The sequence below is a fragment of the Ursus arctos genome, unplaced genomic scaffold, assembly GCF_023065955.2.
Source record: "Ursus arctos isolate Adak ecotype North America unplaced genomic scaffold, UrsArc2.0 scaffold_6, whole genome shotgun sequence".
Classification (NCBI taxonomy): Eukaryota; Metazoa; Chordata; class Mammalia; order Carnivora; family Ursidae; genus Ursus; species Ursus arctos.
In genome coordinates, this window is record NW_026623078.1 from 27,669,219 (window position 1) to 27,694,013 (window position 24,795).

General features: G+C 38.0%; 2 protein-coding genes and 1 long non-coding RNA gene across 6 annotated transcripts in view; 1 reads left to right on the forward strand and 2 right to left on the reverse strand.

The window, feature by feature from the left end:
* On the reverse strand, positions 1-24,788 carry LACTB2 (lactamase beta 2). Of its 2 annotated transcripts, XM_026495913.4 has the most exons (7): positions 24,569-24,763; positions 17,638-17,801; positions 12,246-12,372; positions 5,542-5,720; positions 3,247-3,395; positions 1,263-1,344; positions 1-624 (listed from the first exon to the last, which is right to left on the reverse strand). In XM_026495913.4, exons 1-7 carry the CDS (start codon positions 24,688-24,690, stop codon positions 581-583), a joined length of 867 nt encoding a protein of 288 aa, XP_026351698.1. In that variant the 5' UTR covers positions 24,691-24,763; the 3' UTR covers positions 1-580. The 2 variants fall into 2 exon arrangements, with proteins under 2 accessions (XP_026351698.1, XP_057164035.1); XM_057308052.1 differs by having other exon boundaries at positions 1-1,344; positions 24,569-24,788.
* The window catches only part of XKR9 (XK related 9), a 90,244-nt gene that overhangs the window by 19,082 nt on the left and 46,367 nt on the right, over positions 1-24,795 (forward strand). The gene's annotated exons all lie outside the window — the stretch shown is intronic.
* LOC130542938 (uncharacterized) lies at positions 15,686-17,629 on the reverse strand. The gene is made up of 2 exons (XR_008957863.1): positions 16,927-17,629; positions 15,686-16,624 (listed from the first exon to the last, which is right to left on the reverse strand). It is a non-coding gene; the product is annotated as an uncharacterized LOC130542938 (long non-coding RNA).

Below are 24,795 nucleotides of genomic sequence, written 5' to 3' on the forward strand. Positions count from 1 at the left end.
TTATATAATGCTTTTAATTAGGAATTTAATATTTTTCAATTACCATAAGTTGTTAATGAGTCATTTGTGAGATACTATTATAAAAAAATATACAGGATATAGAGCTATAGAACTAAAGCAAAATCATAATACAATTGATAGAAACATGAAAATAAAGCTGTTATCTACAGATATAAATAAAGAAGGATTACACAGAAATCTGTGCTGTTAACTGAAGCAGCTGGAGAAAATACTATTATTGGCCATTTCTAATAGATAACTAATCTCCAAGAATAATACCCAGTTTAACATACATAAATTTTATTATTTTTAAAGTAACCATAAATCTGTTGAACATGGATAAACTGTTGGATTCTGAATTTTTGGTAAAATGTTATAACACCCAGATTAGATAAGTAACATATTGTACATGTGAAAGGTAATATATATTTTAGAAGAAATAAGACATTATTTTAAAGTACATCTAGGGTTATTTTCAATGTTCTATACTCCGTAGTCACTATAAATAATTATAGTTAAGAAAACATATACCATTCTCTAAAAACAAAACAAACCAACAAAAGCTTTCATTAATCTGAAACTAAAGATGAGCTTTCCATTTCTTGTCAGGATCCGTGTTGCTAACTGTGGAAAGAAAATTAGAGTAAAGATAAGCAAATATAATGTATTTTAAGTTATTTTGTGGCTAGAAAAAGCATTAATTCCTAAAATATAAAGGTGGTATTTTTTTTGTACGTATAAGAGCACTGCTGAAGCTTCTACACAAAATTCAAGTTTTGAGCTTCTTGATTTTAAGGATTAAACTTCTATAAAGATTGTTAATTTGATGAATTAATCTAACACTAGTAAACACTTATGGAATTACTGCTTTAATATTTTTGAGTTTCCTACCTTTACTACTGCTAAAACCTTTGGCTGTTCCCACACCTTCTGCATGGGAAATTCTTTGTGGTCTTGTGGTTGGGAAGAAGAGAGGCTATCTTCCCATTACACGCCTTTGTTTGTAGTTCTGGTGGGTAAGAACTGCAACCCCTAAGCAAAATTCTAATTCCTGTGGGAGCTTTAGGTTCCAATTTGTGGTCCATCGGCCTTTCACTACTAACCCTTCCTAGTGCTTGTTTCTCCATCTTACAGTGATGTTCAAGGAAGGACTCTCTCTGCTGGGTGTTATTTTTCCTAAAAGCAAACTAGTTTGTTTGTTAAAAAAAAAAAAAAATTTAAATGCTGGTAATAAAATAATTGAAATTTGGAAGTATACTTACATATTTTTCCTTCTTTTTCTAATTTTTTCAAATGAAGCAAGACATTACGTTCAGCCATTTTATGTAAATGCTCAGGAATACTCTAAAAGAAAAACAAGAGTGAAAGAAGATATTTCTTTTTTAAAAAAATGAGTTAATCTTGTCGAAACGATTAAAACATGCAACAAAAGGAAAATTTTAACTTAAATAATTTTTATATAGGAATAATCAAAATGATTTCACCTTGTATGTGTCTTGCTTTAGGCCACTCTATTTTTATCTATATACCTATACATAAAATAGACTGCAAGGTCTATAAAGACAGTAACAGTGTTGGTTTGTTCATTATTGTATATCCAGTGCTTAGCATAATGGCACACAGTAGGAACACCATAGTTTATGAATGAATGAATAAATAACTGTAAAAATTATTCTAGATAGTTTTGATGAGGCTATGGACCATTGGCTCTATGGCTTATTTATTAGGTTACATGATAATATCTTTGTACATTTCCCTTGGTTATCCTACCTCTGTCATCCTTTAGTTTTCATCTGGAAACTTTCTTAGACTTCTCTTAAACATTCATGTTTACTTACATTGAATTGTATTGTTGACTCACTTCTTACTCAACCAAATTAGCACAGCAACATCACACATTAATGTTCCCCAAATATAAACTTCCAACCCCAAGCCCTCCCTTAAGCTCCAGTACCATATACTATATCCATCACTGTGATCTTCTAGATCTAATTATGTGAGTCCTCTGCCTAAGATCCTTGAGTGGTCATGCCCAGGTTATTGGCTACAGCCCATATTTTTTAGCATGGCAGTCAAGGCTTCCATGATCCCATCATGCCTGTCTTTCCTACCTCATTTCCTGGGACTCCTTTCCTGCCCATCCACATATGCATTCTGTGCTCCAGTCATATGCAGTTTCTTTGTGGGTTTTCAAACATATACAATGCTCGTTTATTACTTGCAGAGCATGTCTTTCCTTCTGTCTAGAACAACTTCTCCTGTACTCTGGCTTGGAAAATGCTTACTTCTTCAAGACCCAATTAAATGATTAAGTTTGTAAAGCTTTTCTAGCCAAGCCTCGATACCCTGCATCTTCCATCAGGTGAAATTTATTCCTTTCTTTTATGCTCTGGTACACTGTGTAGAGGTCTTAGAGGAAGCCTGGTATGTTTTAGAAAAAACAAGATTTGAGTATCTGACATCTCACTTTTGAGTATGTGACATCTGCTAGTTGTGTGCCTTTGGAAGTTACTTAGCTCACACTTTCCTGAGTCAGATTTTTTTAAGTCTACTAAATTGGAATAATTGTATCTTTATGTATTGAAAATTCGACGTGTGTGAATTAAGGGCCTCAAATTACACTTGCAGGTGTAAACCAATGAGTACAGTGTCTAGCACAGAATAAGGTGCTCAAAAAATGAGAGTCAGTATTACAAGCATCTGTTGAACATGCCTGTCTTCACTAAACTATGGGTCCTTTGAGAGTAGGGATCTGTAGTCATCTTTGTATCTCATTACCTAGTCCACTGTGTGGCACAGAAAAGGCATCCAGTAAATGTTGAATGAATAAATCTCTCTATAATACCTATGCCATTCTATACACAACAGGTACTTGACACATATGTACAGTGAATACACCTCTGAATGCAGAACCAGCATTTTTAAGGGATAGACAATTGCTCGAAGACTCATCTGGGAGGGTGATTCGAGAGTTCTGCTGTCTGTACTTAAGTTAGGAAAAAAAACCCCGTACCAATGTATAGCGTGGCTATACTCTAGAATTATGAGGAAACGAACTCTTTCACAGAATTTAAATATTTATATTACCCCCTTGCCAATGGCACTTTTTATATAAGCAGCCTTACTTATAAAATTAACAGACTTATTCTGTTCTGGGATGTGCTAAGTTTACCATATCTATAGCCTCTCACAAAGATTATTCTAATAAAACTGTTGCTATGTACAAATAAGATAAATGAAAATTACCTTGTAAATCCTTCTTACAAGCTCCATTGCTGTAAATGATTTTTCAAAATTATCATGCAATAATGTAAGAATTTGCTGTTCTCGGATATTTCTGTGAGAAATGTATTCTAGAATTTTAGCTTCAGCATTATGAATTACTGGGCCATGTCCTGAATTAGAATTATAAAAATTATTTCAACCAGATAAAAAATATCAAGTACAACTGAAGTTAATTCGTTCTATTTAAAAATAATTCATATGATGTATTGAAAAAGCATACTAAGTATGTAACAAATATGAATTATTTGGAAACCCATACAGGTAGAAGAGATTTAAAAATTATGTACAATGCCAAAAAACACAGAATTATAACAAATAAAATCTGTGTGAAATGTTATTATATACATTAAAAAACCAAAAATTTAACAATAAAAATAGTAACCACAAGAGTAATACTTATAGTGTTCATTATTTGCCAGGCACTGCTCTAAATGCTTAATATATATTATTCTTATAAGGGTCCAATGAGGTAGGCACTATTATTTTCCCTTCTTTATAGCAGAAGCTGAGGTATGGGGGGGCACAAATAACATGCCCACAGTTACATGGTAAAGAAGGGATGGAGCTGGAGTTCTGACTTGAGAGCTTTTGATCACTCTATGCTCTTAACCACTAAGCCACACTTACATAAGAGATTAAAGGGGAATGTGAAAAGTAGCTTCATGTAAGTGACTAAGATCTATTAAAAATTCACAAGAACCGCAGTAGAACTTTAAGAATCTTATGTAGAAGCTAGTAATTCAGAAATGTAGACAACCCAGATTAAGTTATATTAAAATCTAGTTGCTCCTTAAGACAGTACAAATTAATATATGACACAAGTCTGCACGAGGGATGTTTAACATATTTGAGAGCAAAATATTCAGAAGCAGACTAACCTGTTATCATGCGAAGAGCACAGGCTTTGGTTAGAATATTGACAATCATTTACTTGTATGGGGCCATGAAAGTCTGAATCCCTGAGCTTGTTTCTTCAGCCGTGCAATGAAGATACCACTACCTGCTTCACTGGGTTTTTGTGAGGACAACACTGTAAAGGTCCCTGCAGAGCACTGGACAGGCTTTAATGTATGGTGGCTGGGGCTACAGAACATAATTTACATATAAGCTCCTTCTGTGCCAGTAACCAGTTCACTGGATTCATTAAAGCAAACACTCTAAGAACTTTTATTAGGCAGCCTCTCATTAGCTTTGCTTCATTCAATGTGAGCACATCAAACATGGACTCTCTTCTCTTTAAAAACAGCTGTCAGCTTCCATTCCTCTTGTGTCATAGTATTAATCCAATTGCCCAGCTCCACTATGTTTCCTATCCCCTCAGCAGTAGAAACGCATGAGAGAATATAAGGGTATTGAAGACACTCTATTTACACATCTTTCCGTGGCTCTGGTTAGGAACAAGTTAGAAGGACTTAAAAAATTAGGTAACCTAGTTTCTTTTTCCTTCTGGGCTCTCTTGTTGAGTCTTATTATCTTTCTCCACTTTTAGGAGGGAAGGGAGATTCATATTGCAGAGCAGTGTGTGACAGGTGAGATACTAAAACAGATTTCTTTTTCTGGAGAAGTGAAATTAATATACAGTTTTAGAGTTGACATGGAAGCTACTGATAGTTCAGTAGTGTGAGTTAAAGAAACTAAAGCTCAGAGTTCACGGCTAAAACGTGGCCCACAACAGAAATCTAATAATTAACAAAAGCGAAGATACCTTGTGGAATGAAAACATTCTCTGATTCCCATGTAAATTTATTTCTTTTGTTTCACAGTTCTATTAATAGCTGTAAAAATGTTAAAAAATAACACATATCTTTATAAAATAATTAACATAACTCTCAGCCTTTTAAAAAAAGATTTTATTTATTTACTTATTTTAGAAAGGGAGCATATGAGAGCAGGCTCAGGGGGAAGGGCAATGAAGGAGGGAGAGAATCTCAAGCAGATTCCCCACTGAGCACAGAGTCAGCTGGATGCGGAGCTCTATCGCACAACCCTGAGAGATCCTGACCTGAGCCATGAGCCGAGGACGAGAGTCAATCACCCAACCGACTGAGCCACCTAGGCACCCCTAACTCTCCAGCTTTTTTAATTGCATGGCTAGATAAGACTTAGGGGCATAATTTAAGTAAACACTTTTATGGGTATCTATCTCTTCAACCCTTGAAAACATAACACACACACACACACACACACAGACAAACCAAAATAAACCTTCTTCATCATTTCACACAAATGGTTTGCTGGATTTAAGCAACTACCCACCTGGATAAATAATATCAGCTTTGACTTTCAATAGCTCTTTTAGGGAGTTCATATAATCATAGAGGTCTTCAAATACAGTTGTTCCTTCCCCTAGGATGCAATCTCCAGAAAAGATAGCATTCTCCTCTTCTAAAAGTAGAGCCATATGATCATCAGTGTGGCCAGGTGTGTGTAAAACTCTGGTTAAAAGAACACGAAGAAATAGTTAACAATTAGAAACTCTTAGGCTTAGAAGAAATTATTCTCCAGCCTTATCTCTGGATAAGACACAAACAAGTGATATCAAACCAGTTAAAAAGCTCCTTTTTTCTTTTGTGGCCCACTGAAAATTATCATCAGAAAATGCTTTCCTTTAAATCAGATTTCCCACTGTGAAGTACAAATTCAATACTTTTCCCACCTTTTTCTCTTTTTTTTAAATAAATAATAAGCATGTACCGATTACAGCAAATTTTGAAAACAGAAAATACTTAAAGGAGATATGAATTCACAATCATTCCACTTCTCAGAGACAGTGCTTTTATTATTTAAAAACATTTTTTTTTTCAATTTTCTTTGCATAGATGTTTATTTTACAATATACTTTGTGGCAAGACTGTGAGAAAAAAGCACTTTCATAAGTTGCTGTTGGGAGAGCAAAAAGTATAGTATAACACATATGGAGGTGAATTTGGCATTTTCTAGCAAAATTACATGACCCTTTGTCCCACTGGTCCCATGGCTAGAAATTTACCTTGAAAATACACATTCACAAATACAAAAAATATATACAAGTTATTCATTACATTATTTATAAAAACAAAATATTAGGAACAACCCAGATACCCATCCATTGGATACTATGGACACGCTGTGGTACAACCATACCATGGAATACGATGCAGCAGCCATCAAAAAAATGATGAAGATCTCTATGAACTGATACAGAGTAATTTGCAGGCTATATTGTCAAGTGGTAAAAGAAAACCAAGCGTGGTTCTTTTCGTGTCTCTGCTTTGTAGCTGTACTTGTGTTCCACCCAACTACTTATCCTCCACCTTAGTCCCATCTTCCAGGCCACCCAAGGCAGGCCCCAGGGCCGGGTGGCTGGTGTAGGCCCTGGAGTCTGGCCATGGTTAGCCTGGGGTTCGGACCTCTGAGATACGCAGGCTGCTGTGCTAGGCTGGCCACCACCCTGATGAGGCCGCATGGCTTTGGGCCAGTTCCTGACCTCAGCTTTGCTGAATGTGCCACAAAGCAGGTCCTTGAGGCCCCCAGGCCTACAGACCCTTTGCAGTTGGGCAAGTTTTCTCCCTCCCCCACCTCCTTTTGGCCTTATCACTGGCCACCTTTTCCATGCAGCCATTCAGACTGAGGAAGACCTGGAAACTTTGGGGCCATGTGAGCCACAGCCGCAGCCGCGCTTGCCAGCATCGGAAGCTTCCAGGCTGCTGGCTTAATACTGGTGGCGTGCATCGCCACAGGATCAGTTTCGACAAGGATCACCCAGCTTACTTTGGAGAAGCTGGTCTGAGATGTGACCACTCAAAGAGAAACCAGAGCTTTTGCCCAATTGTCAACTCCGATAAACTGTGAATTTTGGCCGGTGAGCCGACGCGGGTAAATGCCGCCAAAAAGATAACTGGAGCTGCTCCTATCATTGATGGGGTGCAATCGGGCTACTATAAAGTTTTGGGGCAGGGAAAGCTCCCAAAACAGCCTGTCATCCTGAAGACAGGACAGCAGAAGAGCTGAGCAGAAAATTCATGGGTGTGTGTGGGGGCTGTGTCCTGAAGCCACGTGGAGGGAGGGCCACTTGCTAACAAGTGCTTTCCTCTTAAAAACAAATCAAAATGAAACAAAACATGAAAGAATGTTTATAGTTGCTCTTTTGTATAAAAAAGTTGGGGAAATAAAAATGTATATGTATATATTTCCTTATTTTCGCAAAAAGAAAGGGAAGATAAATAGAAAAACTAATGAATTCTAGCTGCCAATAGGGGTAGGCAGGTGGGATGTAGGGAACAGAGATGCAAGTGAGACTTCTCTGATAGTAACTTTTTTATTAGTTTTAACTTTTGAGCTATGTAAATATATATTCTAAACATAAAACTAAATAAAAAGATGAAAGAAAATGTTAACATTGAATACAGAAAGAAATGAATCTTACTATACACCAGATAGATAACACAGCCAAGCTAATATCAATTCAAATAATTTTTAAACACTAAGATTATACATCCTTAATAGAATGTATCTTAAGATTAAAAGAAGTGGAGAGAGATTTTGAACTTTACTTAATAGGTTTATCGTTGGCAGTGTTACTGGTTACTGTGTCTCTGAAACTATTTTGTGTTTACCGTATGATAGTATAAACAATAAATTGATGTTGAGAACCAAGGTTTTACTGTGGGATAAGGAAAAAATATACATGAATGAGGGAATCAAGGTTTTGGGTTGTTTCTCATCTGAATTGAGGAATCATTCTGAATTCATCATTTCATTTTTTCCTAGCCCTATAAAAGGCCCAGAAGTAATGATACTCCAGGAGTCATGAGCACACCTGCCACTTAGTTCTGGGTGGAACTGAAATACTGTTTCCCACTCAAAGAAAGCAGGGCTTCTTGTGGACATGGCTGGCTCCAGGTCTGGGACAGGGAAAGTAAAATGTGATATGGAGACATCTCTTTTGTCTGATTAAACCTGCTGCAACCTATTGATGAAAGTATTCAATGTTAAATGAAAATAATTTCAGGAGGCATATTTCCACAACTACAAAAATACGTGGGTGTGGGTGTGTCTCATATCTTATGGACAATCTTACGAACAATCACACAGATGATGCGTTTACGAACAGACCCCCCAAATCTTTTTTAATCTGCGAAAACTCATTTGGAGAACCTCTCTTTTTCAGAGTCTGCAGACGGTCTTATCCACTGATGTGTTGGCAGTGCAGCCTTTATTTGTCCCCCCTCAACTCCCCACTCCAGAACTCAGTAATAGTTTTCTTTGATAACCAAGGCAATAGATTTCCTAAATTAGGGGATCAGAAATTCTAATTCTCCAGTCACCTGGGTAGCTAATGCTTTAATCTGCATAAAAACTGTGTTAAAATTCTCTCCACATAGGCAGGAGGAAAAAAGGAGATGACATCAGAGGTGCTTTCTAAAGATCAGAGGAACTGCAGCTGTGGCCTTCCCATTCATCAGGTGGCACATTTATCTAGTTCTGCCACTTCTGTGATGGAGTAGACTTTATAAAAATGGCTCTCTTAGAAGATTTACAACAGTCAACAAAAGCTGTCAGACTGACTCTTCTTTGAGAAATCGAACTTAGGTCACTAGAAAATTCTTCAAGGTTATATTCAGAATCAAATCCTACTGAAAAACCTGCTTCCTACTTTTTTACTAAAGGGTTCTTGGTGGGTATTATCCCTATCTCTAAGGTAGTTTTCCCCCCAAATTGGCAAATAGACCAGATCAACTGGACATCAAATTCTTGAGGACTTAAGTAATTTTAACCTTCTGTTTATGGAACTTTTGCTTAATGATGAATCTTCTTGTTAATATTTAAAACAATTGGGTTTTACTGACTTTATAAAAATGGAAATTGGAAAGCACTGTCATCAGTAAACTAAATGTTTTATTCAGATTCTAGTACAATTATAATATATTTTTGTGAAAAGGTTATTTACTAAGTCATTTTAAAAAAGACTTATTTATTTTAGGGAGAGAGACACGCACACACAGAAACAGAGACAGAGTAGGGAGGGGTGGAGGGAGGGGGAAAGAGAGCCTTAAGCAGACTCCACACTGAGTGCAGACCCTGATGTGGGCCTCAGACTCACGGCTCTGAGATCATGACCTGAACTGAAACTAAGAGTCGGATGCTTAACCAACTGAGCCATCCAGGCGCCCCTTATGTTGTTGTTTCTTTTTTATTTATTTATTTATTTATTTATTTATTTTTAAAGATTTTATTTATTTATTTGACAGGATAGAGACAGCCAGCGAGAGAGGGAACACAAGCAGGGGGAGTGGGAGAGGAAGAAGCAGGCTCCCTGCGGAGGAGCCTGACGTGGGGCTCGATCCCATAACGCCGGGATCACGCCCTGAGCCGAAGGCAGACGCTTAACCGCTGAGCCACCCAGGCGCCCCTATGTTGTTGTTTCTTGATCTGAAAGCTGCTCATATGATTTGTTCAGTGTGTAATAATTCACATTGCACACGGATAATATGCACACTTTTCTTTTTGTATACTTTAATAAAAAGCTTAAAATAGGGGTACTTGGGTGGCTCAGTCAGTTAAGCATCTGCCTTCAGCTCAGGTCATGATCCCGGGGTCCTGGGACTGAGCTCCACATCGGGTTCCCTGCTCAGTAGGGAGTCTGCTTGTCCCTCTCCCTCTGTCCCTTCTCCCCACTTGTGTGTGTGCGTGTCTCTCTCTCTCAAATAGATAAAATCTTTTTTTTTTTTTTAAAAAGCTTAAAATATATGGTCTGTTTATGGCAGATGGGTGGTAATTAAGTATCAAGAGCTGAATGTTCTTAATCTGCAAATTAGGTATAGATCTAATACCCATGAATCTGTGATAACTAATAAACCAGTACTGTGATTCCCATGCCTTTGAGATAGATCTTTAATGTGTGATGGGGGAAACTCAGTATTGTCAAGAATACTCTCTGAAGAATTAGTAATGTAATGTTTACTATCTTTTGGTATCATGAACAAATTACAGGAGACATTATCATATTTCTAACAAGAGCATTTTAAGATAATTGCCCAGAAATTAGTTGGATTTATAAATTAAATTTACAGATCAATGGCATATTAGGAAAAAGGGAATACTGGCTTGAAAGGCGGCATGGATACCCAGTTCTTCATCTTCTCTTTCTCATTCACCTGCTAACCTACACCCCTCTTTGTAGATATTTACTACATGTTGAATAAATATTCAGTACCTTCTATGTGCCAGGGACTGAGGATGTGAAGATGAATCTGGCATCTGCCTTGTATCAGAGAATAGCTAGCTTATCATCTAACCTCCTTCCTCTTTTTCCTGGGCATGAAGTTAAACTCTATTTCCCAGCCTATGACTGAATTTACAGCCAATGCAACAGGGAGTAAAGGGAGTAAAGGCAGTAAAAAGGGTCTGGTCTAAGGAAAAAAAAAGTCTGGTCTATTTGCCAATTTTGGGGGAAAAATACATTAGAGATAGGGACGATACCCACCAAGAACCCTTTAGTAAAAAAGTAGGAAGCAGGTTTCTCAGTAGGATTTGATTCTGAATATAACCTTCAAGAATTTTCTAGTGACTTAAGTTTCATTTCTTAAAGAAAAGTCAGTCTGACAGCTTTTGTTGACTGTTCTAAATCTTCTAAGAGAGCCATCTTTATAAAGTTGGCTTCCCTTACTCCCTTACTCGCCTGGGTGGCTCAGCTGGTTAAGCATCTGCCTTCGGCTCAGGTCATGATCCTGGAATCCTGGGGTCCTGGGATGGAGCCCCGCATCGGGCTCCCTGCTCACTGGGGAGTCTGCTTCTCCCTCTCCCTCTGCCTCTCCCTCTTGGTTTGTCCTCTCTCTCTCTCACTCACTCTCTCTCAAATAAATAAATAAAATCTTAAAAAAATAAATTAGAAGAGGGAGCAGTTAATTCTGCCTGGAAAGGGTTCTTGAGTTAAGTAACACATGAACTGAAGTCTGAAGAATGAATAGGTAAGAATTTATGAGGGAAACAAGTAGGGGGAAAGCTGTGATGCCTACCTGGTAAAGGGGAAGACATGAGCAAAGGCATGAACATACATAACATGTCCAGGTATTTGGATATGGCTAATTGTGTTTGCAAGGGCAGTGGTAGGAACTTAGATCAGAAAAGTGGTTTGGGGCCAGAAAGTGACATGGTAAGGAGAATAAACATGATCTTGTATGCAGTGAGAGTTATTCAAGCTTTCAAGTGACATACAGGAGACATTATCATGAAGGGGTATGAAGGGTAGAGTGGAAAGGGGAGCCTGGAGACAGGAATATTAAGCAAGAAGTAGTGGTAGGGGACACGAAGAAAAAGGGACAGCATGGACCAATAATTTTAAGGTAAAATCTAACACGATTAGATGTGGTGGGTGGGGGAAGGGGGAGTGATAAAGGTGAAGTGGAACCAGCTTCTGTCTTAGAAGAAAAATAAAATCTTAAGTGCTGAGAGCAGTAGGTGTTCTGAAGTCAGAAAGCAAGTTGATTGTGGGGGACAGAGGAGAACGCTAAGTAGTTCAGTTTTAAAATTACTGAGTTGGAAACAACTTTTTGACCTCTCTTAGGTCATGGGAGATTACTGATCTAGCCTAAAATGTATTTACTTTAGGTATGGGTCATCTTTTAGAATTGACAGCATGAAAAAGTCCTGAATTTAATTGATGGGTAGAGCCCTGAACCATTCTAGCAGGAAATGCTAATCTATTTTTTAATTTAAATTTTACTAAAAAAATGGTAATCCTATAATTCAAATAAATAATTTAAAAATGGTAGATAGAATGAAAAGTCTTTCTTTTCTCCTATTTCTCAAGCAACCCAGTTTTTCTTCCCAGAGTAACCAGATTATCAAATCTTTTATATCCTTCCTGAGATATTCCTCACTCATATATGCAAATATTCAGAAATCTTCCTTTATTCCCTCTTTATAAGACACATACATAACCTGCCCCCCTCTTCCCTGGCTAAAGGACATTTACTGACCTGAGAGTGGCACCTTCAGTTTTAATCACATCTCCATCTTGCAGATAAACATATTGTTGCTTTCCATCTCCTATAATTTCTTCTCTCGGAGGATTCCGTGGGAGTTTTTTAATGCAATATGCAGTGTCTAGTAACAAAACATGTAAAGTATATTAAGTCATACTTTAAGTGATAATTCAGCCTTTTAAGAGATCAACTTTCTCTCCTAATCTTTTTCCTGTATTTGGTTTTTGCAGTAATTTCTTAAGCCCTTTCTCTACTCCATTAATTTATTTCAGCCATTTTTATTCTCTCTAGTTTCAAACTCATTGCTTTTGTAACACTGTTGCTTGATTCATGATTTTGTTCCTCTAAGCCTGCAGTCTTCCTACTTGTTCAATTTTGTACTTTTGTCATTTCATATTTAATATCTGATTTCATTAAAAGTATGCTCTCTTTAAATTCTTCCATGGAAACAAAAAAAAATAAGAGATCAACTTTCACAGAGCTAATACTGTGAATGACTGCAAAAAATATTAACATTAAGAGACAAGAGAAAATGGGATGGTTATAGCAGCCTATCTCTGGAATTTGAACTGTTTTTTCTACCTTAACAAAAGAGCTTTTTATTCTCTCAAGCACTTCTAGGTCTACATAAAAGCCTTTGTGATTTTCTAGTCACTCTTATTTTATATAAAAGTTTGAAAGTAGTTCTTCATAATCTTGGCTAGCTTTGATATCAAGATGGGTGTTGAAGAGGCACTAGTACAGAACCCGGGAACATTTTTCTGTCTAGTCTTAGTGTACAGTAAAAGAAGTCACGGCATCATGGCAGTACTTAGTAATAAAAGAATGCTAGCTGAAAGGAAGCCCCAAGGGCTAAGATATTAAACCATTAAAATAAATTTAACCCATACTACCTCTCACTGACACAAAGAAAATCAATTAACCAATCAATAGCTGGGTGCCGAGTATACTATATATAGTGACTACAAGCACTGTGACATTAAAGTGCTTAAAAACTATCACAGTTGTGAAAATAAAACTTACAAACAAGAAATAATTAAAGAACTATACTCAGTACCACTTAATGAATACTAAATGGGCAATTCAGCTAATAAAAGCAATAGTAGTTTAGAGAAAGGAAAACAATTAGGAAAAAATTCACAAATATGACAGAACTTGAAGTGTGGCTTACAGGACAAGTAGTTTGGGAAAAGGTACAGAGAATGATTTGTAGGTAAGGGGAACAGCATTAGGAAAATCATAGAAATGACAATGAGCATGGCATATGTACAACAATGTATGCTACCAACTTGTCTAATGCAAAATACTGGCTGAGAAGTACAGATAAAGTGGGATTAGATGAGCTCAGATCACGGAAGGCCTTAAATTGCCTTTCACAGAATAGAGGAATTTAAACTTTACCATATGTGCGCCACTGTACACTCTTTAGAAAGAAAACGAAATAATGTTAACTGGTTGATAAATATGGCAGCTCTAGGTGGGACACTGGAGGGTGAGAGATCAGAAGGACCAGGAGGGGATGACTGTAATAAACCAGACAGAAGATGTGAATATTAGAACTAAGGTGACAGCAACAGAAACGTGGGAGAAAAAGACATTAGAGAAAAATTGACATGGCACAGAAATCAGCCTAGTATGGAAGATAAAGAAGATAGAAATACTGCAAATATAATAAAAATAAAATAAAACAACTGGGACTAGACCTTCTCTTTCCAGCCCCAAACTCCATTATTTTGTATCTTAGAGGCTGAAGCAAAAAATAATACGCTATTCTGGGAACTGGCATTACATAATAAGGCTATCTTCATTCTGGAGTGCGATGGGGAGGTTTTTTGGTATGTGTTTATTTTTAATCTGTATAATTTTGTCTTTCAGTAAAGAAGTAGAGGTATTACATTCCTATTTATGAGACCTTTGGCACACAATCCTTCCAAAAAACTTACCATTACCTCAAAATTACAAAACAAATGTCATACTATAACTTTGTGTCAGTTTTTAAGTTATGTGCCAATATGAAAACACATATCCTACTCACAATAACAATCTGTATAGGCAGGATGGAGAAGGGCATGCTGAAAGCAATCATATAATAATCATTATTACATTTAATAAAAGCTTATGGAGATATAACTCAAAAGTATAAAATTCACCCTTTCAAAGAGTACAATTCAGTGTTTTTAAAGTATATCCAAAGAGCTGTATAACTATCACCACTATCTAATTTTGTAACATTTTCAAAACCCCTCAAAGAAATCCTTTACTCAACTGTAGTCACTTCCTATTCTCTCCTCCTACAAGCTCCTGGCAATCAGTTATCTACTGTCTCTATCATAAGATTATTTTAACAGGAGGAAACCCTCAGTCACTTGTTAAAGGTTTGAATAATGGGTTATAACATCATTGTTAATACTAATTACTGAAACTGATACAAATGTGACATTGTTTATCATACTTTCTAATAAAAACACAGTCTAATTGAATGGCATAGAAACAAACATTTGACACCAAGGACCAGGATGTGAAATACATGGCAAAGACCCAACTTCAGTTACAAAATAACAACTATCAGATCACAAAATATATTTTATTAGATTTACTCAAAAACAAACCAAAAATACTGGGGCAGCCTGGGGCTACATAGTTCTCATGTCTAGTAAAATTCTGGCTTCCTGCGAGCCACTGGGAGTTCCAGAATCATACACTGATTATATCTTAAACTTCTGAAAGCAGGTTGCTGTATCTTCTCACAGAAATCTAATAAATGGCATTCATAATTTTGGTGTGGCTTGTAAAACCACAGGTTGTTAGCATCATAAAGCAGTTGAAAAATTTTTGTCATACTAATAATCAACTAAAGTAGTAAAATGATATGGAGCAAAGAAAATAATAAAACAAAATGGAACAAGAATGCTAGAGATTAAGGATTTAGAGAATGAAAAAATACATGGGACTCTTGAAGGGAGATTCTGGAAGGTACCTTTGCACGATTTCAGTGCTGAGCAACTCAAGGTCTGTATGCAGCTGGTCTAGTTTCAATAAAGTTCAGAATGAAAGTCGACAAGCTACTTCTCAAAGTATTATAAAATTTTAGTGGCTAAGCAGAGCAGGGTCAAATTTCTCCTTGATTTTCTTTATTTTTTTTTATCTTTTTAAAAGATTTTATTTATTTATGTGACAGAGAGACAGCCAGTGAGAGAGGGAACACAGCAGGGGGAGTGGGAGAGGAAGAAGCAGGCTCACAGCAGAGGAGCCCGATGTGGGACTCGATCCCGGCGTGCCGGGATCACGCCCTGAGCCGAAGGCAGACGCTTTAACGACTGCGCTACCCAGGCGCCCCTCCTTGATTTTCTTTAAATCAACCTAATAGGTAATCTATTATGCAAACATTCATTATTTTGTGTGGAACCCAAACGATTTAAATTTTTAAAAAAAGGTTTTATTTATTTGAGAGAGAGAGTGTGTGTGTGTGTGTGTGTCTGTGTGTGTGAGCAGCGGGAGGGGCCGAAGGAGGAGGAGAGAATCTCAAGCCGACTCCTTGCTGAGCACAGAGCCCAATGCAGGGCTCGATCTCATGATCCTGAGATCATGACCTGATCCAAAACCAAGAGTCAGACACTTAACCAACTGAGCCACTCAGGTGTCCCTAATTTTTAACTTAAAGATACAGGTTAAATGTCCGTTAACAGGTGAATGGATAAACAAATCCTGGCATAGTCCTACCATGGACTACCCCTTGGCAATAAAGAAACAAACTATTGATACTGAAACATAGGTGAATCTCAAAAACATGACGTTGTGTGAAAGAAGCTAGAGGGTGATTCTGTATGCTTCCGTTATGTGGCATTTTAGAACAGGCAAAGTTAATCTCTAGTGAAATAAAGCAGATCGGTGGTTGCTGGAGGGGGGAATGATTGCAAAGAGGCACTAGGAAGCCTCTTTTTGGGGTCATGAGAGTATTCTTTATGTTGACTGGATTGGTCACAAAGATGTTTACCAAACTATACTCTTAAAATGGGTACATTTTATGTATGTAAATTCAAGCTCAATAAAGTTGATTTCTGAAGGAGAAAAAGTAGGCCATAAACATTTAAAATTTTCAAATTGACCCTCATGCTGAAAGAGTTGGCCAAAGCTAGTCGAACCTTCAGCATAGTTTTTTAATTCACAAAATTTACCAGGTAGATAGACAAGAGAAAGGCGAGGAAAAGTTACACTGAAAGATAATGATTTCCTGTGACATACAGTCCTCTAGGATCGTAAGAAAGGAGTTAAGAGGGTAACAAAGTGAAGTTAGAGAGGTTTTTATAATGGGCAGCCTGGTGATGTTGGCAGATATTGACAATATCTTGGTGTCCCAATTGTAGTCTCAAGTCCTAAAAAGAAGACATTTAAAAATATTTAAAAACAGGAGTTGAATGCGTATGTGTATTCCTTTTGTGAATGAATGTTCCTGACCTCCTGTCCTTCATATGCCCTGAACTTGCCAAGCACACCCTAATTCCAGTATCTCTGCTCCTTCAATGTCTTCAGTCTGGTATACCCTCCTCTCAGATACCTGTATAGCTTACTCCCTCTCCCTATCCACCCTAGATACAAACCACTGCCCTTCTGCCACTTTATTTTCTCTCCCCCTTTTCTTCACTTAGCATCACCATCCGACCTATTATTTATTTACCATTTATGTTCCTTACTGGAATCCAAGCTTCACGAGAGCAGAATCTTTGTTTTGTGTACTGCCACATCCCCGGTGCGAAGAACAGTGCCTGGATAGAGTGGTCACTTGAATATTTGTTAAAGGAAGGAAGGAACGAATGAAGCTATGTGTGTGATGGGGAGATGGGAAGGAGAGAGGTGGTAAAGTGTCAGTACAAGATAGATTTTAGGGACGGAGAATCATCAACACAATGATCTTTCACCAGCATTTTAGCATATCATAGTATTGCCTGAAAGTTATAGAAGACCTGAGATCGTGTTTAGAATGTGGACAATAACAGCAGCTACCTCACAGTACCCACGTGAAGTGTTTAGCACAGTGCCTGGCACACAGTAAAGGCTCAAGAGTGGTTATTAAATCTGAAGCAGCAATCGTCACTACTACTACTACTACTACTACTACTACTACTACAGACAAAATTAAAACTGACCTTCATCACTGGGCAAAGGGGAAAAATAAAAGGGATAAGAGATTTGAAATAGAAAATAGGATTTTCCTTTCCTCTTGTTAAAATTGGGGGCAGTATTAAAAGTATATTATTTCTAAAAGTACCATGTAAGTGTATAAGGTGTTCAGGAAATGACTGACTAGCTTACTTAGTTCTGTAATAGAAATAAATTATTCTGAAAACTTAGTTTTCCTCAAAGAGCTTAATTAATGTTTTCTGTTTACCATTATTGATGCTTTTACAAATATCTCCTATGCCCCCAGTATGATCACGGTGCCAATGAGTCACTATGATTTCCTGGATTGTTGTGTTAAATTCAGTCAGAGCCTGCTTTAAACAGCTGATGTATTCTGGAATTGCTGGTTCTCCAGTGTCAATGAGGATTCTCCTGAAAATTAAATGGATGATAATCACACAATTGGAACACAGAAGTAATATTAGCATATTTCTCACATAGATAATTCATATTACATTTAAGAAACTGCGTAAATTGCTTGCTTTCAACCTGCTTGAAAAACAGCTATATGATATTTCTCTTTAACTATAGTAATCTCACTATAAGAAAAGTTCTTTGAAAAAATGTTATAGCTCAATGCAAGTTCAAGGCACAGTAATATTGAATACTTACACTTAAATATGGCGCTATTCCAGGACCACGTATTCTAACAATTGTGTTCCTCATTACAACTATTTAAAGGAGGTATTTCATTGTATAACTTGCCCAAGGTTACTCTGCAAATAATGGCAAGACCAGCATTCAAACCTGGGTATTCTGTCTCCAGAATATATGCTTTTATCCACTCTGCCTTTGAGATCTTTTACAATATACTCAAACATCTCATAGATATGAAAGAATTAGATTCAGCGGTGTTTCTAAAGAAACCTAGTCTTCTGCACTACATGCAAAACTTAACACTAAAGTTTTACATTGGCTTCCTTCCACATAAAAAAATGAAAGGAGTAGGGAAGTATGGGGAAATGTCTGAGTTGCTTTACTTCTTCACCTAGACAACCCTATCAGTTATATATTTCTGCTTGCTTGTGGTTCTGAATCTTCTTTATACTTTGTTTGCCCTTCCTCGCTATTTCATGGGATGATGGTCTTTCTCGATAAAGTTTTCCTGAACTAAAGAAATAAGGGGGACATCTTCCTCCTCGAGAACCAACTCACAAATTTTTAATTTATGCTGCTTCACATTAACACCTCCCTAATTCAGGCTGGGGGAGAGAAGATTAGTCTTGATGAAGAGTCTCAGTCATTCACTCATTAATACATTAATAACTGTATGAATTATGTACTATGTGCCATGCCTTTCTTGCAAGACAAAAAATCCTGTTTGCATTCTAGTGAAAAGTGGGAAGAGGGAGCTATGAAAACAAACAGTAATAGTGACAGATAAACAGCATTCTGCAGAACAGTCAAATGGGGTAAACATGACCCGAAGTATCTGGATGGCTATTTTATATTGGATGGTTTGTTTCCCTAACCCTATTCCCTGAGATGCACAGCCAATAAAAACAAATTGTCCTCTCATGGGGGAGGGGGCAGGGGTGGAGAGGTGGGGACAATGGCCTTGTGGTCCACAGGCTTTTATCTATACCTTAAGTTCCATAGAGCAATGGCTCTACTTTACAAGTACACAGAGTTTTAACTGTTCCTTCTGGAGACAGGGAAACTAGATGGATATACTGGCCCATGAATGCATTATGAGGTTCTGTAGACAGTGGAAATATAAGGAGGAGATGTTTAAAAAACAGGTAGGAGGCACAATCAACAGGATTTTTTTTTTTAAAACATCTGGATGTGGAAGGGAAGGGAAAAAACGGATGATTTTAAGGTTTCTAGGTGAGATGACTAGTGTGTCATTAATCAAGTCTATGAACACTGGAGGGAGCAAATTTGAGATAAACATGGTTTGGGTCACAGTGAATTTTGATGACACTGCCAGCCATCTTCCCTTGCTTTTTCTTACACTTATTACCACGTGACATATCTATTTACATGTTCATTAATTTATTGCCTATCTCCACACCCTCTCACAACCTACAAATTTAAGCTCCATGAGGGCAGCAACCTGGGCTGGTTTTGCCAGAATCTAGATGGTGGCATGAACTAGATAATAAATGTTTGTTGGATGAATAAATAAGGTAGTGGCTTTATTTGCATTTCATTTAATCATCAAAACAATCCTGAGATTTTACTCTCATTGTACAGATGAGGAAACTGAGGCCTTGACAAATTAGACATATATGTAATATCGTAACTTGCCCAGAGTCCCGAACTCTAGCACAGGATATATTTGAATCCACACCTTTTTAATTACAATGCCCATTTTCTTTGGATATGGGGAATACTTCAGTATATTTTGACTGACAACTTTAGGTAATGGGTTCTTAATCTTTTTAATATCTTAGGCCCCTTTGGCAGTGTGGTAAAATCCATGGGCTAGTCTCAGAGTAATTTTTTGGGGTGTATAAAATAAAACATAAGATTACAAAATAAATCAATTATATTGAAATAAAGTTATCAAAATTTAAAAAAATTATGCTATAGTGGTACATGTAGCTTCTTTACTACAATATGAAGTAACAAGATCAGCACCAAGGCTCAGAATGATCATAATTTCTAAATGGAGATGAATATACATACTATTTTGAGATATCTAACATGACCACAATATGCAATGAAAATATTAGAGAAAAAAAGCACAGGTACTGCTATTACTTACTATTGTTTGCTGTCCATATTCATAATTGAATAAAGGCTAATTTTCAGTTTGGGTTTAATAAAGGTATAATTTTTTCCACCCAGCTAAAGTCAGACTCCCTGAATTATATCATTTTCGGGACCATAGACTTCAGATTAAGAACCCCTGATTCTGGTAGAGAAGGAAGAAAAGAGCTGATAAAATCAAGTCTGAGATACTACGAACTACTAACCAGTTGTCTAGAACAGTCCTGGCACAAAATAAGCACTCAAAAAATATATATTGAATAAGTTCAGTTCAAATTCTAATGAACGATTACCACATACAAGATACTATGTTATATATGTTATAAGATGCAAATCATTAGGTATTTTCTGAGCACCTATCATGAACCCAGTGTTGTCTGGATGCTATGATGGAAGAAGTGATAATAATAGCTAACATTATGGTATGCTTTCCACATGCTAGAATTTGTTAAGTGCTTTTGATATGATCTTTCATTTAAATTTCACTGAATCCTAATAACATCCTTTGAGGTGGGTGCTATTCAATCCTCATTGTACAGGTAAGGAATCTGAAGCTTAGAGAATCAACTGTCTTGTCTAAAGTCATAAGCTAGGATTCGGATTTAGGTAATTGGAGTATAGAGTCTTAACTCTAATTACTACATTAGACTGCCTTTTCCAATTAAAAGATAAACTATTTGTCCTCCAGGGAGTTACAATTTTGATGGTGAAGGCTAAAATTGCAGCTTTTAGAGCTTCTTGAGCAGAAGAGGAACATGGAAATACTCTTCAGAAGATATGGCTATTACTTACCCATTCAAATGTTACTGAGTACCTACATACTAGGCATCACACTAGGTTTAGTAATGCTTTAGGGAAATTCATTTGGCATGCACAGGCTGATCAGAATGAAGGAAGGCCAGCTAAAACCACAGCTATCAGAAATCTTAGAATACTGAAAATGAAGAGAAAATGTAAACATTCATTCATTCAGCAAATATTTACTGTACTACTTTTACTGGGTATGAAGCTCTGTGCTAGGAACTGGGGATATAGTAACAGGCCTTCATTGAGCTTATACTGTAGTGGGGAGTGAGGAAAGACATGAAGCACCTTCTTCCTTTATTTATTTATTTTTTTAATGTTTTTTCTTTCTTTTTTTTTTTAAGATTTTATTTCTTTATTTGAGAGAGAGAGAGAGACAGAGCATGAGCAGGGGGAGGAGGCAGAAGGAGAAGAAGCAGACTCCCCACTGAGCAGAGAGCCTGACGTGGGGCTTGATCCCAGGACCCTGAGATCACGACCTGAGCCGAAGGCAGACACTTGACTGACTGAGCCACCCAGGCACCCCATGAAGCTTCTTTTTACACAAAAAATCATTTTATTATCACTGAGATAAGGACCATGAAAAAGTGTGGAGTGCTAACACAGTGCATTATATTAATCTAACATAGTCTAAGGGGTCAGGGACAACTCCCTTGAGGAAATGATATTCTGACTGAATTCTACAGGATTAGTGAAGTTAGCTGGGTAAAGAGAGGGTAAGTGGGAGACACAGAGGAAAGCACACATGAGAGCCATGTGGCAGAACGGATACAACTCATCTCGCTGGGATGGGAGGGAGGTTGGAGGTGAGGCTGATGAGGCAAGTGGAGGCTGGAATATGCAAGGCCTAAAAATTTTCATTTTTAAAACATTCCTGTTAAATGGGGGAGAATGAATAGAAGAGGGACAAAAATAGTTCCAGAGAAGTTGTACTCTTGTGGACTCGGTGAGAGCAGTGGAAATAGATCTTCAAAGTGGCATGGAGCTGTGTGTAGGAAGCAAAGAAGTGGCAAGGAGCATTTGCCTTGATCAAATATGGGGATGGTTTTGTTTACCAAGATATGGATGACTGGAAGAGGACCAGGTTTAGTGGAAAATCCCATGAATTCAGTTTGTGAAACACTGAGTTTTGTTTTTTAAGATTTTATTTATTTATTTGTGAGACACAGAGAGGGAGAGAGAGCGAGCACGCACACAGCAGGGGGAGCAGGCAGAGGGAGAAGCAGGCCCCCTGCTGATCAAGGAGCCCAGTGCGGAACTCGATCCCAGGACCCTGGGATCATGCCCTGAGCCGCAGGCAGACACTTAACCGACTAAGCCACCCAATCTCATCCAAGTAGAGATTTAAGAAAAGCAGCCAGCTATCCTAGCCTGAAGATCAAGTTTGAATTTTATCTAAACTGGAGCTCTAAAATTGGGAGATATTAATGGACAGAAAATAGATGACACCAAGGAAGTCGACAAGATCACCTAGGTAGAGAATATAGCATGAGAACAGGAGAGACTAAGATTATATCTTGAGGAACTCACACACTTAAAGATCTGGTAAAGAGGTTGATTCCATGAAGGAGACTGAGAAAGAACAGCTAGAGAGGTAGGAGGAAACCAGGAGAACGTGGTGTTAGCAAATCAAGGAGGGAATGGTCAATAGTTTAAAAAGGTACTGAAGTTCAGATACAATGGGAATGGATAAATGCCATTGGATTTGGTGATACAGGAGCCACCTCTGATCTTAGAACTGTTTTGCGCAGAACAGGTGGATACCAATATCTGAACCTCTTACTTGGACCCAATTAGTATTCATCTCTTGCCACCTGACTTCTACTTTATACAGTAGAGTGGCATCATCTACACATTAACTTATTCTAGCTCAACTATATAGATTCATCATATATATGTCATATATGACTGATTCCACTGGACATTCCACCCAATGAGTTTATGCCAGTGGTAGTGGAAGCAGTGTAAAGTGGGAGACCATGAATATCTTCTCTCACTCACTTTCAGGTTGTCTCTTTTAGCACAAGCACTTTGCTACACTGAATGTGGTTCTAGTGTTTTAAGATACAGTATGTATTTTTCACACAACATGGCCCCTAAATGCGAGCCAACTTCTTCATCTGGTTTTCAAACAGAACCAGCCATCTGCTTCATCGCTGGAAGAAAAAGCAGGCTGCGCCGAACTTATTGTGAGATAGTACACGATCTCCAACACGGTGCCTCCTAAGAGACTTTTTAGGGTAATTTTGATTATATTCAATTTTTAGAATAGGTACTAACATTAGAACTAGTTTAACATGACACACTGAAGAGAGAAGAGAATGCCTATGGACTTCTGGGGTGAGGGAGTCCCAGGCCAGACAGACTTTACCCTAGATATAAAGTATTTTTTTCTGCTGAATTCTCTATCCTCCTAGATTCTGGAAGCAGCCTAAAGCTCTTGTACCTACTTGACGCTGCCTTGTTTACCCTGAACCTAACTTCTGCCTGTCTTGACTTAAGTACTTCCAGTTCCTTCATCCTGCTCCATCTAAAATTCTGATTTACTGGAAAAAGGCAAATACAGCAGATACTTCAAATGGAAACTCAAATTACTATTAAACTGTTTTTTAGAAATCAGTTATTTTTTTTTTTTTTAAAGATTTATTTATTTATTTATTTGACAGAGATAGAGACAGCCAGCGAGAGAGGGAACACAAGCAGGGGGAGTGGGAGAGGAAGAAGCAGGCTCACAGAGGAGGAGCCTGACGTGGGGCTCGAACCCGGAACGCCGGGATAGAAATCAGTTATATTAATTTTAACACATTTTGAAATATACAATTAAATTCTCTGCTTAAGGGGAACTGTATCTTATTTTTATTTTGAATTATGTAGGGTTTACTAAAGACCAAGCATATAAAAACTATACAATGCACATATACACCACATCTCTCCACTTCTGCATAATTACACTAAAACAATGCAGCTGAACAAGAGAAAAATCTTAGAAATACAGATAAGTTATTCCATCTGCAAAATAACTTAAATGAGGCTACACAATAGTAACGAAAACCAAAATCAGTCAGTCCCCTCTTCTTTATCAAGTGCCAGGGGGCTCCTTGGTGTTTCAGACTCCAGCAATTTGGAAGCAAGAAAATTCTGCCCTCTGCTGCTGAGTTAAGAAAAAGGCCTCAGCACAATTAATCACTTTTGTGAATTGCAAGCTAAACACTAATGAAAAGTCAGAAGGTGAGCAAAGTAAATTCTTTTCTGGACTTTTAACTCCGGGCGATCCTAATTTCTCAACAGCTTAAACACTCACCCTGGCATTCAACAGTAGGCAAAGTCCATTGGGTTTCACAAACAGAAAGTTCTGTTTTTTTTTTTTTCTCATTATTTCTCCCTCATTAGCCATTGGTAAGTTAGGTTACCAGCCCGCATTGTAGTGATTTGGGGGAGGCCTGGAATCGCGGCGTCTGAGGGTGGTCCTGGGTGGTGCTGCCTGGCCGGGACTGGACACCGAGCTCCAGGCTGTGGGGGCGCACAGCCTCTCCGCCTTCGGCGAGCAGTCGTCCCAGCCCCAGCCCTGTGCGCCCCACAGGCCGGGGTGTTTGCTAGAGGGGAATAGGGACTTTTACCTGGTGCCGACTCCTACCAAGTAGGTGTTGGTGCCCTGCAGGGTCATGGGACCCGGGTTACAGCCCAGGACGCGCACCACCCGACTGGACAGCTGCTCGACGCGCTGCAAGACCCCCGACATGACTGCTTCTATAGCCCGCCCGCGCGCGGTGACTCGAGCGCCGCACTGGCGACTAGGCCGGAGAGGGGGCGGAGGCGGGGCGGGGCCGGTAGTCGCCTGACTTCG

Bases quoted from the DNA above. Each gene is read 5' to 3' on its own strand.
- LACTB2 (XM_057308052.1), bottom strand. From the start codon at position 24,690: ATGTCGGGGGTCTTGCAGCGCGTCGAGCAGCTGTCCAGTCGGGTGGTG. The intron at 17,802-24,568 runs GTAAAAGTCCCT...TTTAATTTTCAG, and splicing joins TTGGTAGGAGTCGGCACCAG to GAGAATCCTCATTGACACTG. The intron at 5,721-12,245 runs GTCAGTAAATGT...TCTTTTAACCAG, and splicing joins ACTGAAGGTGCCACTCTCAG to AGTTTTACACACACCTGGCC.